The following is a 16873-nucleotide window of genomic DNA, read 5'->3' as shown; positions in this document are numbered from 1 at the left end:
ATACATATGTTGACCTTTGAGGAATAACCATGGGGGGTTAATTGAGTCAAGGCGTTTACTCTACAGGAGAATGAGTCAGAAAGCTTGAGAGATTAAGAGACACCGGCAATAGGTGCATTAAGAGAAAGTGAAGGAGACAAATAAGTGCAATCTGTAAGAGCATAGGAGAAAAAAAGCAGGAGGGGGCAAGAGTAAAAAGGGGTTAATTGCTGGTGTGAATGGAATGAAGCAAACTGGGAGGCGGGTAATTAAAGAACCGATGAGGAGATGGTGAAATAGAGGCAAATGCGGGCTTGATGGGGACAGTGTGTGCGCAATGGGTACAAGGTGACAGAAAGAAGGAACCAATCAAGCAAGCTATGGCAGATTGATTTTAAGTGATAGGGAGAAGGGGTTAACAGGGTGATTGAAATGAAACAGAGTGAGAAGCTGATAGGGTGAAAAGGAAACAGTTAATTATGAGTATGATAAATGATGAAGCCACCCCTCTTCATGGACCCTAACTCTTAATGAAGGAAACACAATTGCACCTGTGGCCCACCCATAATTGATGGATGCATGAAATAGGGGTGTGCGAGGGTGTGTTTGTGCAAATTGTTTTAATGATGAAGCCCACCTCCTCATGGATTCTTTGTAATGATTTATTAAGGCAATGAAGTATCCCAGAGTGGGTTGTGTTAAGGACGATGACAAAGAACTGGATAGTTATATCATTAACTCATCTGTCAATCATGATAAAGCTCAGGAGTTCATAAACCATTCATCAAAGCATAATCAAACTTGGTTTAAAAGTGCAGTGTGTAGTAATTGACCACTGGATGTCCCTGTATAGTTGTGTGCAACCAAAAAACGAGTGCACGTATGAACACAAACTACGGAGACTCAAAGTGACCAAAACACAACATTATTTTCGATCTCCTTTTTCCCTGAAAAAGGAAAAGAAAAAAGGTAGAAAAAGAAAGAAGAAAAAGGGAAAAGAGAAGAACATGAATATACAAAAAGAAAAAGAGAAAAGAAAAAGGAAATAAAACAAGAAAGAAAAAGCGGGATGAAAGTGAAAAGAGAAAAAGCCAGAACATAAGGGAAAAAAGAGAAAAAAATTACAAAAAGAGAAAAAATAAAACAAAGAAAAAGTAGATATAAAAAAGAAAAGAAAAAGGGAAAAATAACAAAAATAAAATAAATGTTGAAAAAATCATACCATGTATTTTTTGCTGTTTTGGGTGAAAAAGAAAATTAAAATTACACGTAAAAGAATAAAAATAAGACACTTCTGTGTCAAATCAAAGAATATGTTATGAAAACAGCGAAACAATTATTTCTGCAAAAAAAATATAAAAATAAAATTTAAAATGGTTCCATGTTTGTACAGAACACTAGAGCTTTTTGCTTCAAATTTAGCTTTGTTGGAAAACATAGCACTGTCATTTGTGGTGAGCCAACCGATGTTCTAAATTTAGATAAATGAAAAATGAAAAAAGCTTAAAGTTGTGGTTTAAAATGCATTCTGTAGGTCCTCTTAAAAAAATCAGTCGAAGTCATGTCTTTGAGAGTATAAGACAGGGATGACTAAAGGTGACTCAGTAAAAAATTTAGGTCTCACATTTGACCCCAATCTGTCCTTCTAAACACACGTTTAGTATATTACTAGAACAGCTTTTTTTCCATCTTCGCAAAATTTTGCCTTATGCTGTCCCAGTCCGATGCGGAGATTATAATTCACTTTACCCCTATGTCCTGGTCCGGAGCCTTCGCTCTGAAAATGCTGGTCTACTAGTGATCCCAATAGCCCAGAAGAGAACCGCAGGTTCAAGGGGGTTTACCATTCGGGCCCCAGTGTTGTAGAATGCTCTGCCCCATGAGATTCGAGCTGCAACCTCAGTGGAAATGTTTAAATCTAGGCTTAAAACACTATCTATTCTATAGTTTATGGATGACCTACATTTCCTGTTGACAATATAAGTGCATTAATTGTTATTACAACATCCAATGCAGCCTGGTCATCCTGGAAGGGGGAATTACCTCTTGTGCAGTCCCTCCTCAAGGTTTTTTCATTTTTCTCATGCTGAGGTTTTTGAGTTTTTTCCTTGCACTCATGTAGATTTTAGATCAGGGGTTATTGTTACACCATCCCCTGATCTAAAACATTCAATTAGTAAAAAATTCTGAAAAAGGGCTAGGGAGCCACACTGCAGCGCTTTTGAGCCGCAGGTTGCTTACCCTATGATAAATACTCATCATATGATAGATGGTAATTGATACAGAATTGACACAAAGTTGTTGGTCAAAAAAAATAACCAATTCATAAAGATTTGAATGCCACACCAAAAAGGTATAAATTGAATATTTGAACAAACACAAAACCCAGATGATTCGCTGTGAATTTCAATGTGTGTAAGCATGTAATAAAGGATTGTGTTTTCATTAATCCAATGTCAATATTATTCTTTTCGGCAGGCCACTTCGCATGGAGGGCCAATACGGCAAAGGTGACCAGGAAACTGTTTGCATAGCCGCACATCGGGTGTGTGACAGAAGCCTTGGAGTGTGTTTGTCTTTTGCGATTATTCACTTAACGTTAGCAAGCTGACAATATGCTATAAAAAATATATATCTGTGAATCTACTGGATTTAAGAGAATATTTTAAATTCTGTAAGGAATGTTTTGTCTTTGTGAGCAGTATTAACAAATATGAAGTAATTGAATTGCAATAAAGATCGTATTAATACATTACAAAATAGCAATAGTGGGAAAAAGAGATCACTTTATAGAAGATAAAAATTAAAACCACAAGCAGCAGAATTTGCATGACAATGAAAATACATGCTTTTGGAATGCATGTCACCAAAATGTAATATCTATATATATTGTGTTGTTCTACATGAGTAGCCTTATAGCACTCTGCAAACTGAGGACACATTTATTAATACAGAGTAATATAACAGCAAATCAAAATTAAAAGTTATGGAATTGTCTGATAAAAGTGTTAGTGGAAAAGGGAAAGAAAAATATCGAAGAAATTATTTCAAATTTGCAAGACTAAATATGTTTATCAGGCGAAACAAAAAGACATTATAGATTAAATATAAAAGTGATTTAAAAAGTTATTTTTCGACTGCAGTTTTGAACGAAAATGTACAGTAATCCTTTGGTTAAAGATGACATCCTAACTAAGAGTATACAAATGTAACAAAATAACAAGTATGTATCTACAAATAAAAACAACACAGAATTGGAGTTAAATAAATGGTCTTAATGGTCATTATGCAAAAGTCCAACAAAATTGGAGGGCTTCTCCTTTCAGAAAAAAAAAATCAATTAAAAAAGTGGCTGCCGACTAGCATCAGGTAACCTCGACTTCATACAACCGTTCCGAATGTAGCAGTTTCTTTAGAGTTGTTGCTCCAGGTCAACCGTTTCAAAGGTGATGGATCTAGCATTGGTGAACCACAGGCTCCGCAGGGGCGATTAAAGAGAGAGGTTAGCCTAGCTGTAGCAGTACACTGGACCAGCAACCTCTCGTTCCGCCTTAGTCTCCTTCCGGACCCGACAACAATCCACAGAGCACCCATAGTGTTCAGCATTTATCTGCTCCCTTCTGACTTTCCGAGTCTGATTTACTTGATTGATTTAACAAGCCGGTAAAGCTACTAGCTGTCGCCAAGGTTCCCAATTTGTTTAGGTGAACAAGAGCCCATGGCACTGTTTGACTGACAGCATACACCAGCCTATCACAGTTGGGAGCACAGACAGCCACGCCCACCCAACACATAAAGCCTTCCATAACCTGCCCCTGAGATAACATTCGTTGTGTGCTTACTGTAGTGTCTGCTCGAAACACAATACAGAATACGTTGATATAAATGACAATAAAGACAATTTAATTCAATTCAAAATCCGAAAAAGCTGTGAACCAGCGATAACCGAAAGCAAAGTACGAGGGGTCGAAGTATATTTCCAAAGAAAAACCATAAGGATAATTTCCTTCTGACAGGCAGCAGCAATTAAAAAAGTACCGTATTTTCATGACTATGAGGCACATAAGATGCACCCCCCAAAATATTTTTTTGCCCTATCTTTTTTATACATAAGGCGCACCGGACTATAAGGCACTACAGTGGGAACGTCAACAAAACAGATAGTTCAGTCAAACCTTTTAACCCCTAAACACCCCTTAAAGCAGAGACGTGTCTCAGACACGTACAAACATGGTGTCTGTACGATCTCACTAATCACTCAAATGAGTCATTCCACATATCATTCGTAAAGTTAAAGTCTTGGGATTCAAAAAATGCCAACTATTTCTTAGTTTCTATTTTATTTTTCTCTGGCAACTGTGTGAACAGCAAAGTATGAATTTTTGCAGCCATCACGTTCAATAATAATACGCAACCATGGTCCTCTTACATCCTTGAGTGTAGTAGATCCAACAGTGTTAAATATTTACACACTCCAAAACACGCAATAATGCTGACAAATAATAGAAAAAATCCGTTACAAAGCATCTCTGTATTGATGGAAGTTGCTTGTTGCTAGCTGTTGTTTAGCCCCATAATTCCTGTTTACAAATACAGACTACAGTAGAATGTTTTTTTTCTCCAGGCCGTAGAGCAACCTAACGTGTGATTCACATCTTTTTCGGCCAATTGCAGGCTGTCTTGCCCCCGCTTTAGCCTATGCGAGCCTGTATATGCTAAAAAGGACCTGCCTCACTTACCTCTGAATATCTTTAGTCAATAGCGACCGATTCAAATGATGACTGACACATTGGTTAGGAAATGAAACGCAGGTATATATATCTCCCAGCATAAACCTCGGACTACTCTAAAATCTAGTCGGCGGCTGCTTGCCTTATGTGCGAAACCTTGCAACTCAATATTGATTCATATATATGGCACACTGTATTATATGGCCCATGGTCAGCTTTTGAAAAAAATAAAGGCCTTTAGGTGCGCAATATAGTCGAGAAAATACGGTGTATATGTAGACTTTGACGGCAAAGCCAGTGTGAGATAAATATTGATAAGATGAAAAAATGTATATAAATCACAGCCTGAACTACCACTTACTGGCGTGTGCATAGAGCTATTATATGACTCAAGGGAAAAACTTTCCTATTTCAGGCTTGTTACCAACACCCCAAACCTCTGACAAGTGGAGTGAGTTGAAAGGGTTTCCTAAAGTGTTTCATAAAAGGTTACAAGAGAATGAACTCATATAAATTACCGTATTTTCCGCACTATAAGGCGCACCTAAAACAGGGATGTGATTTGACCAAAGTGAAATTATCTGAAAATTAGCGGGGGGGGGGGGGTGATTGCTAGCTGGGGGGGGGGGGGGGGGGAAAACCAGGTAGGACCAGGGCAGTGCCCTGGTGGGGGGAAAAGTGGGGCGAAGCCCCCCCCCGGAGCTCATGGGTTTTTTTAAGTACTTTCAATGCACTCAGATGACAAAGAAATAGACAAGACAACAGCATAAATTTTCAATGTATATTGAACTAGTCCTTCAATCTTGTACTCAAATGGCTTGCAAAAATGCTTAGAGGCGTTGTGGATGTGGTGGCAGGTATCCCCATCTATGTCAAGGAGATGTGGTGCTGGTCCCTCTCGCAAACGCGTCTCAACTCCAGATTTGGAACCCCGCATCACTGCACATGAGTCCATCAACACAGACACCAAATTGCTCCAGGGAATATTGTTCTTGGTCATGAGGGCTGAGAGTTCATCAAAGAGAGATTTGCCGTCAACTTTAACAACACTCAAAGATGCTAAATGTTCCACCACAACAGACTTTGTCGACGGGGAGAAATAGCTGACGAGAACACACAGGACACGGTGTAGATTGTTGCTGGTGGACTCATCAATGTTCATTGAAAAGTGGGAGGATCTTAAGTTTGTTAAAGTCTCATCAAGCATAGTATGGGCAAGGCCATACTTTGTTTTGTAGGATGCACTGGTTCTATCCATGGACAGTCCATTCAGAGCTTTTGGATCCCTTGCCAGTTCCTTTGACAGTGTGATGAGCTTTGGGGCCATGGTGAACGGAAGAGAATTTTCGGCCAGCACTCCCAACAGCATTGCCTGAAGAATAAAAGAAATTTAACAATAATCAGTAAACAATTAAATAATTTAAATAATTATTTGAATTATAATCCAAAATGTCATGCGACCAAAGTAAATAAAAAAGGATTTAGTCTAAACTTTCATGCACATTCACATGTCAGAGTATTTATTATGGTGACAAAAAAATGTTGAAAATTAGCTACAAACCATTGGAAATAATATTTACCATGCAATAAATCATTTAATCAATCATTCTTAATACATAATGGATAACAAAAACATAAAATACCTCATGCAGCAAGCTCTGATAAAAACACAATCATGCATTCGACTAAGATCATCTCTGTAACTGCATACATCAAGACACTCAACATCTTGAAACCTAAAAAGTGCAAACATGCAGCATTCATTTGAGTTTGTGTCAATGATTAACCATGTTATTAATATTAAGTAAATTATGTACCATAATAATATCGTGGCCATTAAGAAAATCAATGGTAGAATATCATACAAGTACTTAATTTAAAAAATATAAATACTGACAATAGTTTTGATTACTATTAGGCTTAATAATATTTTTAAATTTCCTAAATCATATTTTAAATGTAATAATTTATTTCTTTAATAGCAGCGTATCCAAGTATTTGATAAATGAAAGTACAATAAGTATAGGCCCTACAGTAAAGTGTTGGTGTAATGTACACATGAAAATCTATTATTGTAATTGTTAAATATTTATGGCCATTTTTATTACGTTATAATATTTTCGAAAAAAATGGGAAAACTGTCAAATAAATTTGAAAAGTTTACCACCTACCTCAAAATTCACGACTCTATCAGCAACTGGTACAGGTTGTTGGGGTGGATCACGTCTCTTTATTACCGCTTCCGATTGTGATGTCAATAAGGGATGGAGGCCGTAAAGTTTTGGAGTTTTCGTTTGGGCACCGAAACTTCCAGCGATGGAATAATTTGTCGTTCTTGACTGGAGTTCTTTCACGTGTTTTTTGCTCTTTGCGTGACTTTCAAGAGCTTTGAAACCTCTCCCACCATAGTCGATGGTATCATGACACCAAATGCAAAGTGCTTTCCCGGCACGATCGATCTTCCGAATAAAGTCATTGAACAAATTCGTCACAGTCTTCTTTCCAACATTCGTAGATAATTCCTTCTCCAACCAGTCCCATCGAAACTTGTTTTTTACAATCTTATCAATTTCTTTAGCTCGCGGAGCATCTTTGCGTTCGATCACGGACATCTTTCTTTAAACACCCGGCAAAAACGTGTGAGAAATGAACAATGGCACACTCCTATAACAAGCGCGTTTATTGGTCAACACGAGACTTCAACCAATCGCAAGTACGTTTCATTTCAGTTACGGAAACACTCAAATGGCATGCTGTCGAGACGAAATCGTTTTTTTTTACCAATTAAAACACCGGAAATTTTAAAATTTTATTTTTGGAGATAAAAAAAGCGGAATTCCGCGAATTAGCGGAAAAATCACATCCCTGCTAAAAGTCTTGTTTTTTTTCAAAAGCTGACCATGCGCCTTATAACACAGTGCGCCTTATATATGGCTCAATATTAAATTCGCACGGTCTCGCAACTACGAGAAACAGCCGCCGACTCCATTTTCCGCGCTGTGCATACTGGGAAATATTAAACGATTGGTAGTTGCCGGGGCTCGTGTTGTATTTGTTTACTAAGTGGCAAAATGGCTACCCCATTAAACTGCTTAATTCATATTCAACAAATACAGTATTTGTCTGAATCCAGGGTTATGACTGGTGAAGATGTAAAGCACAATTTACCTTAAACAAACGCAGAATTATTCAGAATGTCACGTTTGAGAGAGAGAGAGAGCGAGAGAGAGAGAGAGAGCGAGATTCTCTTTCATACGTGCATTTGTATAAGAAAATGGCTCCTGTTAAGAGACACGCGTACAACGCCGAGTTTAAACTCAAAGCGATCAGTCACGCAGCACAACACGGCAATAGAGCGGCAGCGAGAGAGTTAAACTTAAATGAATCGATGGTACGGAAGTGGAGAAAGGATGAAGATAAGCTCCACCAAGTAAGGAAAACTCAACAAAGTTTCCGTGGCAATAAAGCAAGATGGCCAGAGTTAGAGGAGACACTTGAACAGTGGGTTGTTCAACAAAGAGCGGCAAGCAGAAGTGTCAGTACGATAACTATACGTATGAAGGCAACAGCGCTGGCACAAAAACACCGGACGTGTTGGATGGCCCATCCACTGAGATATGGTCAATTAGAACACAGCAGAAGAAGAATTCGAGGGATTCGTCGATGAGGAGCTTATAGAGTGATCTTTGTTTTTCTTTTGTGTGTTTACGTTTTACATTTTACAGTTATTATGTTATTGCTTTGCACTCGTTGTTTTTGCACATTACGAGTGTCACTTTATTGCGATTGCACTAACGTTTCATTTAAAATAACAGTATCAGACGTTTTTTTCTTTGCGTGTTGACTAAATGGACAAAAAATAAAATGATATGTCGATGTTGTTCAAAGATGTGTCACGAAAATGCTTTACCTCAGAGAAAATAATAAAACGGCTGTTTATTTATTTTGGGAGTGAATGGAGTTGTGGAAAGCTTGTTTGTTAATAAAGTTTGACCTTTTTGAATATTTTGTTGACATTCCCTTGAGCGTGGCAACATCTAGAGGTTGCATAAAGTAACTACATTCTCTACTGTAGTCAAGTCGTCACATTTATTTACCGTAAATAGCCCTTAATCCCAAAAATGTCTCGAAGGACTGCACAGGATTACAATTACAAAATTGCACAATTACCTGATCTTAAACCAGCATGCACTTATAGCGCCTTATAATGGGGTGCGTCTTATGTATGGCATAAGTTTTAAAATATATCATTCATTGAAGGTGCGCCTTATAACATGGTGCGCCATATAGTGCGGAAAATACGGTATATGTTTAGGAGCGATAAAAAAATCAAATTAACCATTAATATTCTGTGAACGCCGTAGCGTTGATTTTTAATCCTACAGTACTGTATTTAAGAATAAGGAAACTAGGTGAAAAGTGTGAAGAATCAAACTTCCTCGTCTGTTGTTCATAACTTGGCCACAAGAGGGGGGGTTTTTAAGGGTTATTGTTCTATCTTCGTTATTCATTATCCATTATCCGTTATCGGTCAGTTCATAATATGCTACAAAGCCTAGGAGCCGGGACACTTAGGCCGAGTCCCATTCTTCGCACTTTCACTCGCTATGTGCCCTAGTCACTCGGTTTGCGCGTTCACGTGAAAATGGAGTGTGTCCCGATACTCTCAAGTCCGAGGCAGAAGTGACCTCAAACCATGTCGTAACCACTTCAAGACCGAGGGGGCTCCCTACCTCACTTGGCGGCGAAGTGACTACCCAGAAGGCTTTGCGAATTCTCAATATCAACAAACATGCCCGGAAAGGAACCGCACAAATGTAAGTAGTTTTCCACAACCACGCATGTATTTGCAACAAAATGTATTGAGATATCTTAGTTGGACGTAAATGCAATAGAAAATCGTATTTTCGCGTTAAAACATGAACATTGCAAAATCGCTACTTTACGAAGTGCACAAATCTACCAAGGGAGCTGCCAAAAAATAATCTTCACGCTACAAACTCTAAAGTAGGATAACTGCAGAAAATCACGGTTCAGCCCATCCCTGTTTGTATCTTAAACGAGTCGTGCTTTTACATGTACATGGCCAGTCGCTAAAGGAGCATAGTCAGAATAACGTTCTGGACATACGCGCTTGTTTACTGCACACAATTTCGGGTGTCGTGTTTTATTTACAATATGATTATTTCATGTGAGATCAGAATGCATTAGTTTTCATCATGCATTATGAGTAATGTCTCCGAATTTCACGTGGAAATACAGTTGAAACAAATTACTATCACACAGTCCACTGCCTTCTCTGTAAACACATATTAAGTAAACTAATTACCTTTTCAAAATGTTGTCCAAATGTGGAGACAATTCTAAAGCATATGTGATGCTGGCCAATAGAAGGCTCTTACAGCCATAAGAATAACATGTCAATTTTGTGTATCTATTCACTATCAAATAATTATCCAGAACACATCCTATAATTTCTCACATCAACTTGTTGAGCATCCTATACACAGTTGTTTTTGTGCAATACACAAGCATTAAGTAATTCTTGTTTTTTCCACCCAACCTAAAGGCCAATGTAGAACGTCCCGTGGAAGAGCTGGCCACCATCACAGCTACCACGCCATCCACACCGACGGGCACGTCGTTGGCATCTTCTAATCCGGCGCCAAACCCCAAATCACCCAGAAAAAAAAGGAAGCACGATACACTCCTTGACTTTTTGAAAGCGGAGTCTGCCGGAGTGAGGAAAAGGCTCGAGGAAACTGTGGCCAAAACTGAGCGGTTCCCGTCCTTTTTGGGAAGCTCGTGGACAAATTTCCAGAACAGTGACATCCCTGCAATGTTTCCCTTTGTTTTATAAAAGGAAAATATTTTATTTTATTAAGAACTCAATGAAGTTCCAGTTTGTGTTTTCCAGCTTTATGGAAGTATTGGTATATTTTTGTTACAATTTGTGACATATTATTTATTTACTATTATGTATTTCGGCCCAATGTGATTTTGTTTTTCTGAAAGTAAACTATTATTTAAACTGGAGTGATTTGTAGTTGTTTTCTGTCCAACAGTCACATAGTTCACACACAGTATCTCACATCATTATGAAATAAACCACCAAGGTGTTACTCAAAATAAAGATGTTTATTGAATAGTAATGCAGAAAAGCACGGAATGCAAATGTGGGTCTGACTTCCAAAGCCTAAAACATGGCTTTTGGGCAATTTATTCCATATTAACTGTGGACAATTCTGTGTATCGTGGACCTGGGAACCCTGAAGACCCGTGACACCACACGGTAGGACAGACCGTGGGCCAGCCAGTATAGGCCCTCCAGCCATGGCCCTGTTCCCTCTTTAGCAGCTCCTGCAGGGCCCACATGACCTTCTTGCTCAACCTTAAGTCCTGAATGAGTTTTGACTTCACATCGAACCATAAGCACAGGATGGGAACATTCCTGTCCAACCTGTCCACGCTTATGGGACAGCCACTCTGGAACACAATAGATAACAGACAATTTAGACATAAATGTGGGCATAGATGATGTAAGCATCATGAAAACATGTTGAAATGAGCTTTTTTATATCCAATGACAACTCTTTTGAATTAAATTCCTTATGAACCAAGGTTTTTGGGTCGTACAGGGAAGTTTGGTGACGATATTATGTCAGCTTAAGGGTCAGGTGGACTGTTCTTGTGTTTGTTTACTTTTCATCATGTCACACACTAAAGACCCCTACTATATGTCATAAAATGGCATTAAGATACTAATAAGTAGATTGCCATTTATGTCTACACAAACATAAGGTATTATGTGAACGTGCATTGTATGTTAACTTTTACTGTATTTGACCGAACGGGTCATTTTTTTAATGAGTGTACGTACCTTGTAAAGATGAATCAGCACTACATAGCGCCGAAGCTGTCTTCAGTATAGCACATTTCTCCTCCGTTTATTGGAGACACGGAAAAGATGATGACCTTTCAGGCAATCGGTAATAACACAGCAGTAGCGGGCATTTTTAACGTTGCACGAACTCTCCAACTGACACACTACAAGTTGAGACTCGAGTTGTTTACATGTGACGTAGACCAATACGTCACTGAGGTCTACAGCCAATTAATATTACCGCCATCTCCTGGACAGGGGTGGAACCTTGCAAGTCTTGTCCAAGCCATCTCCGCTTTGCACTTCACTCGCGGAGGGCACTCCTCTTCGAGGGACCTCACTGGAGGGTCCTCAGGGCCGAGTGAGAGAAATGGGATTGGGCCTTACTCTCAGCCAAAAGGCCAAGCTAAGGTCCTAGCCCTAAAGCCTTGCTGCGATCATTGCGAATGCACCGTTCCCGAAGGTACTGCAAGAGGGCATGATTTTTCATAAAAGTCAATATACATGGAGGAAGAGCTTCACAATTGATTCAATATGTCACAGTAAAGAGTTGGTTGTGACATATATATGTAACGGGTGTAATAATAACTTTTGTTTTATTGAAATTCCTGCTGAAATATGTGTATAGTTTTTGGTAAATGTCCTGCAATGATTAGCCCAAAAGTGCTATGTGCTGGTATGGGGAGGGGGTTTGGTGTTGGCTTCTGACATGTGACCGGGAGGCGGGGTTTGTTGGCAGTCTTACCAGAGAGAACTGCAATGGTAAGACACATCTTTTGGTGCTCCACAAAAGAAGTTAATTTTAAACATTATAACCCCAGCTGACAAATCTCTCAACATGCACAGTAATGTGATTGATATTGTCAAGCTGTTTAGGTTTATTTTCGTTTTGTTTCTGTTTTACTAAAATATGAATTCCCCTTGTAGAGATCAAAGAGATCAAAGCCAGCAGAAAAGCTAATGTTGTGACTCATCCATTTGCAGGTAAATTGTACCCGTTTTTATACTCATTAATTTTTTTATTTCTATTTTCTCATATACAGTAAAAAAGGATGATGTTGGTTAAAATTCAGACGAAAGAAAAATATGTTGAATCCGTTGTAAACGTTAAAAATCCACTATACGATCTCTTGTTAAAAGTATCTTGTTAAAATGTAAAGATGTAAAAATGTATTGTGATATTCTAAAATGTATTTTATGTAAAGTGAAAAGAAAGCTCTTTGATATGCTTTGTTGGCAGTCTTACCAGAGAGAACTGCAATGAGATCAAAGAAATCAAAGCCAGCAGAAAAGCTAATGTTGTGACTCATCCATTTGCAGAAACTATAATAATAATAAACCTCATCATCCAGTCCAGCGTGAATGTGGATCTTTGGTGGGACACGTACACCGCGGTTACGTATATATATTATACATATATATATATATATATATATATATATATATATATATATACATGCCTGTGAGTGAGGAGAAATTCATATTTGGGATATTTATTAAAGCTGAACCGTATAATATGGAAAGTTCTATAAAAAAAAAAACTGAATTAAAAGCTCTGACACAGTCATGTCATATGAGGAGTCACAAAACACAATTCAGGCTGGTACAGTTCGCATTTCAGTGAGGTCACACATCACTAATTGTGTGGAAAATGTACTTTTTGTGACAGTACTGTCTAAGTCAAGGTATGGAAGCAACTTGCCATGAGGGATCAAGGCTCCCTTAAGTGTGGACAAACACATGTAAACAAATTGAAATAGAGGACATGTTGATTCTGTTGAAACATGCGCACACAAAAAAAGTGAAATAATTGGCTTTAGGAGAGCATATTTAGCAAGATCTTACCTTGTCCTTATCCTCTACAAGATCACCAAGTATGTCATCAGGATCCAGAATTCCTCCATCGCAGTACTCAATGTGGTGGATCTGAACCACAAACTCCCCTTCCTTAACAAGATAAAGCCAAATGCATGGTAGTTACCACAAATGTTTTGTTTAATATTATTCCAGACACCAAAAGATCCCAACTGTTTTACTGTACTTTAACATTATTACTGCCTCATTGTATCCGCAGTTAGCTGTGTGATTAATGACAGACACACTGTAGAGGGCAGCCGTGTACACATATTTAATTGTTTACCAGGACAGGGCGAGGGCAAAATGACAAATATTGTGTATTCAAACGCATCAACATACACCTTCACTATTAAAAGACCATGTGTTAATCAAAATATGATTTTTTTTTTTTTTCATTTCCCTTGTAGTATGTGGGCATTTCTTATGTTTTATTTTGACTATAGGGGTTAGTTTTAAATAATAAAAATCATCTATCCTGGCTCATGTCTATCAGTGGTTGATGTAAACAACTAAAAGCAAATCTCAACCAAATTGCAGTTTCGCATGATCCATCATAGACAATGTGTAAAAAATACAGGTGAAAGAACAAGAAGAAGAAGTTGGAAATTGACATTGGACCATTACTCTGGAGACATCTGATATTTCTAAAAGAACAAACACATGGCAAGTCATCATTCAGTTATAGCTCAAACTTTTTGATTAGAACTGAAAACTTAAACTTGAAAGCAATAGACTAATAATACTATTTTGATGTTTTTTCTTCTAGCAGCAATTTAAAAGGTATACATTTGTGCTAGCATCAGATAAGAGATTGTTAAAGTTAGTTCCTGTTACCATTACGTATATATCACTTCCTCTAATTATGTTTAAGCTACCCTTATTCAAGAAAAAAAGTTCAAACTGCAAGAAGATGTGTTTAATTTAGGAGGAACTAATACAAATTAACAAAACATGTGGCATTTTTTTTTTTGGTTTGAACAAATTTATTGACACTAAAAACAGAAAACAATCATGACAATCTCAACAGCAATTAAGCACATTCACAATATTATATTCCAATATTACGTTTTTAACAGCAAACACAAAGTGAGGTTTGAACAAACCTTCTCGAAAATCAAACATATTCACAATTTCATTATATAACATCTTTGTTAGTGTCAATAGATCCGTCCAGGCCAAAGTCGATTGTCCTCGGTCTGAACAAATCCACCGACACCAACAGCAGCAAAACACAGCCATCAAGCATATTCACAATTTTTTTATATTTGACAATATGACGTGACGATATGACGTTTTAACATTTTTTCCTGACATTTTCTACATCAATTAAACAATTTCAGAGTTATTTTCTTTTAACAGTAGTTAACCAGCGTGTAAAAGGCAATACTATTGTGCAAGGGCATAGCTCTGCCATCCCACCCTCCCAAGCAGCATTCTTCCAGTCCTCTGTGTGGGTCCTTTCCCTTCTGCGTGGGTCCTCTCCCTTCTGGGTTCCACAACCCAGGCCGTTGCTGCCGGGACTCCCACAGTGTAGCTCCGGCTCCCCCCTCCGGGTGGGTGCAGACGAGTCTTCTTTATGGCTGCGTCCTAGGCCCGCCGCTCGCAGATTGTATGGTATCTGCAGCCATTTGGAGCACAGCCACGGGGGGGATCTGCCTGCACCTCCATACCAGCAGGTTTCTGGAGGTCCAGATGGCGTCCTTGATGGCGGCGAGAGTGAGCCAGTCCCTGGCAGTCGTTCCGAGGCCTCCTCGACCGACTCACCCCGTAAAGCACGTACTGTGCATCAGGGACCTCTCCTGCTGGCAAGTCCGGGAACTTTCCTAGTTGTTCGGCCATTGTCCACAAGACCTGGGCAGCGCTGCACTCACAAAAAAGGTGCCTCACCGACTCCTGGGCGCCACAGCCAGGTCGAGGGCACGTCGAAGTCGCTGACATTCCTCGGTGGTACATTACAGCTCTGACTGGGAGAACTTCATGAGCCACCATCCATGACAAGTCTCGTAGTCTGTTTGGGAGGGCAGGATGATTGACGTTGCTCCAAACCGTTGTGGATTCGCCAAACGCAAGCCACCGCACAGGGCTTACTGTAGCCCGCTCTTGCACAATAGCAATAAGGGCCCTGTGGTTTTGTAAAGTGTGACATTCTTGTGTTTCCAAATCAAACTTCTTCAAAAAATCCCGAATAAAGAGATGTGTTGGTGGCAAGTTAAACGAAACTGGAATCAAACGATTGTCTGGTACAAGCTTTAGCTTCCGCAAATATGAGCCCATCCAAAAACGGGTCATTGCTTGACTTTTCGGGTTGTTGGGTGGGCCCACAGCGTTTTGGAAGTGGAGAGAGACATATTTGCTTCCCAGGAAAAGCTGGAGGTCAGGCACTCCTTTCCCCCCTTTTTCCTTTTTCTTTTTCATTGTATCTCTTTTTATCCTTTCCCACTTTGAGCCCCAGACAAAGCGAAAGATGGCTCGGTCCAGTTGTAACAGCACGTTTCTTTTAGGCATAAAAATTAAACTGATTGACAAAAGCATTGGGAGGATGATCGCTTTGATGATTAGGACCTTCCCCTCTATTGTCAGTTTTCTTAGTGACCAAAAAACAAGTTTTTGCTTAACTTTCCTTGTCACGTCATCCCAGTTGGTCTCGCCTCCTCCATCCGCATTGAATTTTATCCCTAGGATTTTCTGGTCTGTCTTTAACACCGTCAGCGGGAGTCCTGCCTTTTCTGTCTCTTTCCACATTCCATAAAACTTCACTTGTGATTTTTCTCTATTTAGCCTTGACCCAGACGCCCTCCCAAACAGGTCAGTCAAGTCAAGGGCTCTTTCAACAGATGCGCGGTCAGTACACAAAATATTAAAATCATCCATGTACAAAACACACTTGGTAATTTGTCCCCCACTTCCTGGGATATTGATGTTATCTTTTCTTAACATTTGTGCCAAAGGTTCAATGCAAAGAACATAGAGAAGGGGAGACATAGGGCAACCTTGACGTACACCGCAGTTGATCTCGATTGCTTCCGATAAATTCCCGTTAATCATGAATTTGCTGTAGATGTCTCGGTATAGCAGTCCTACCCACTTGATGTATTTTTGGGGAAAACCACATTTTTGCAATACCCTGAAGAGGTATTGGTGCGAGACTCGATCAAAGGCTTTTTCAAAGTCTAGGTTTAGGACCGCTAGTCGCATGTTTCTGTCTCTTGCATAACAAATGGTGTCACGGATCAGCATGAGACTGTCGCTGATCTTCCTTCCCACAATGGCACAGGTTTGGTCTGGATCAACCAAGTCTCCCAAGACAACAGACATTCGTGTTGCTAGAAGCTTGCTGAAAATTTTACAGTCCACGTTTAAAAGCGTTATGGGTCGCCAGTTTTTTAAGTCAATTTTGTCTCCTTTTTTGTGCAATAGAGTAACT

General features: G+C 39.2%; 2 protein-coding genes across 2 annotated transcripts in view; both read right to left on the bottom strand.

The window, feature by feature from the left end:
* Window positions 1-16873, bottom strand: part of LOC148353277 (partitioning defective 3 homolog B-like) — a 246345-nt gene that overhangs the window by 212301 nt on the left and 17171 nt on the right. The window contains exon 3 of the mRNA XM_088352348.1: window positions 13438-13539. Coding sequence (XP_088208474.1) covers window positions 13438-13539 — 102 coding nt within the window. The remainder of the gene's footprint in view (window positions 1-13437; window positions 13540-16873) is intronic.
* On the bottom strand, window positions 3818-7565 carry LOC148353278 (uncharacterized). Its single transcript, XM_088353474.1, has 3 exons — window positions 6881-7565; window positions 5500-6081; window positions 3818-3829 (listed from the first exon to the last, which is right to left on the bottom strand). The coding sequence occupies exons 1-3, from the start codon at window positions 7319-7321 to the stop codon at window positions 3818-3820; spliced, it is 1035 nt and encodes a 344-aa protein (XP_088209600.1). The 5' UTR covers window positions 7322-7565.

The sequence above is a fragment of the Urocampus carinirostris genome, chromosome 14 (genome assembly GCF_059441175.1).
Source record: "Urocampus carinirostris isolate Australia breed hairy pipefish chromosome 14, RoL_Ucar_1.0, whole genome shotgun sequence".
NCBI classification, from domain to species: domain Eukaryota; kingdom Metazoa; phylum Chordata; class Actinopteri; order Syngnathiformes; family Syngnathidae; genus Urocampus; species Urocampus carinirostris.
This window is presented reverse-complemented; position numbering and strand designations above follow the sequence as displayed.

Excerpts from the sequence above, each read along its gene's own strand:
- LOC148353278 (XM_088353474.1), bottom strand. The coding sequence starts at position 7,321 with ATGTCCGTGATCGAACGCAAAGATGCTCCGCGAGCTAAAGAAATTGAT. Across the intron at positions 6,082-6,880 it reads ATAGAGTCGTGAATTTTGAG|GCAATGCTGTTGGGAGTGCT; the intron begins GTAGGTGGTAAA and ends TTTATTCTTCAG.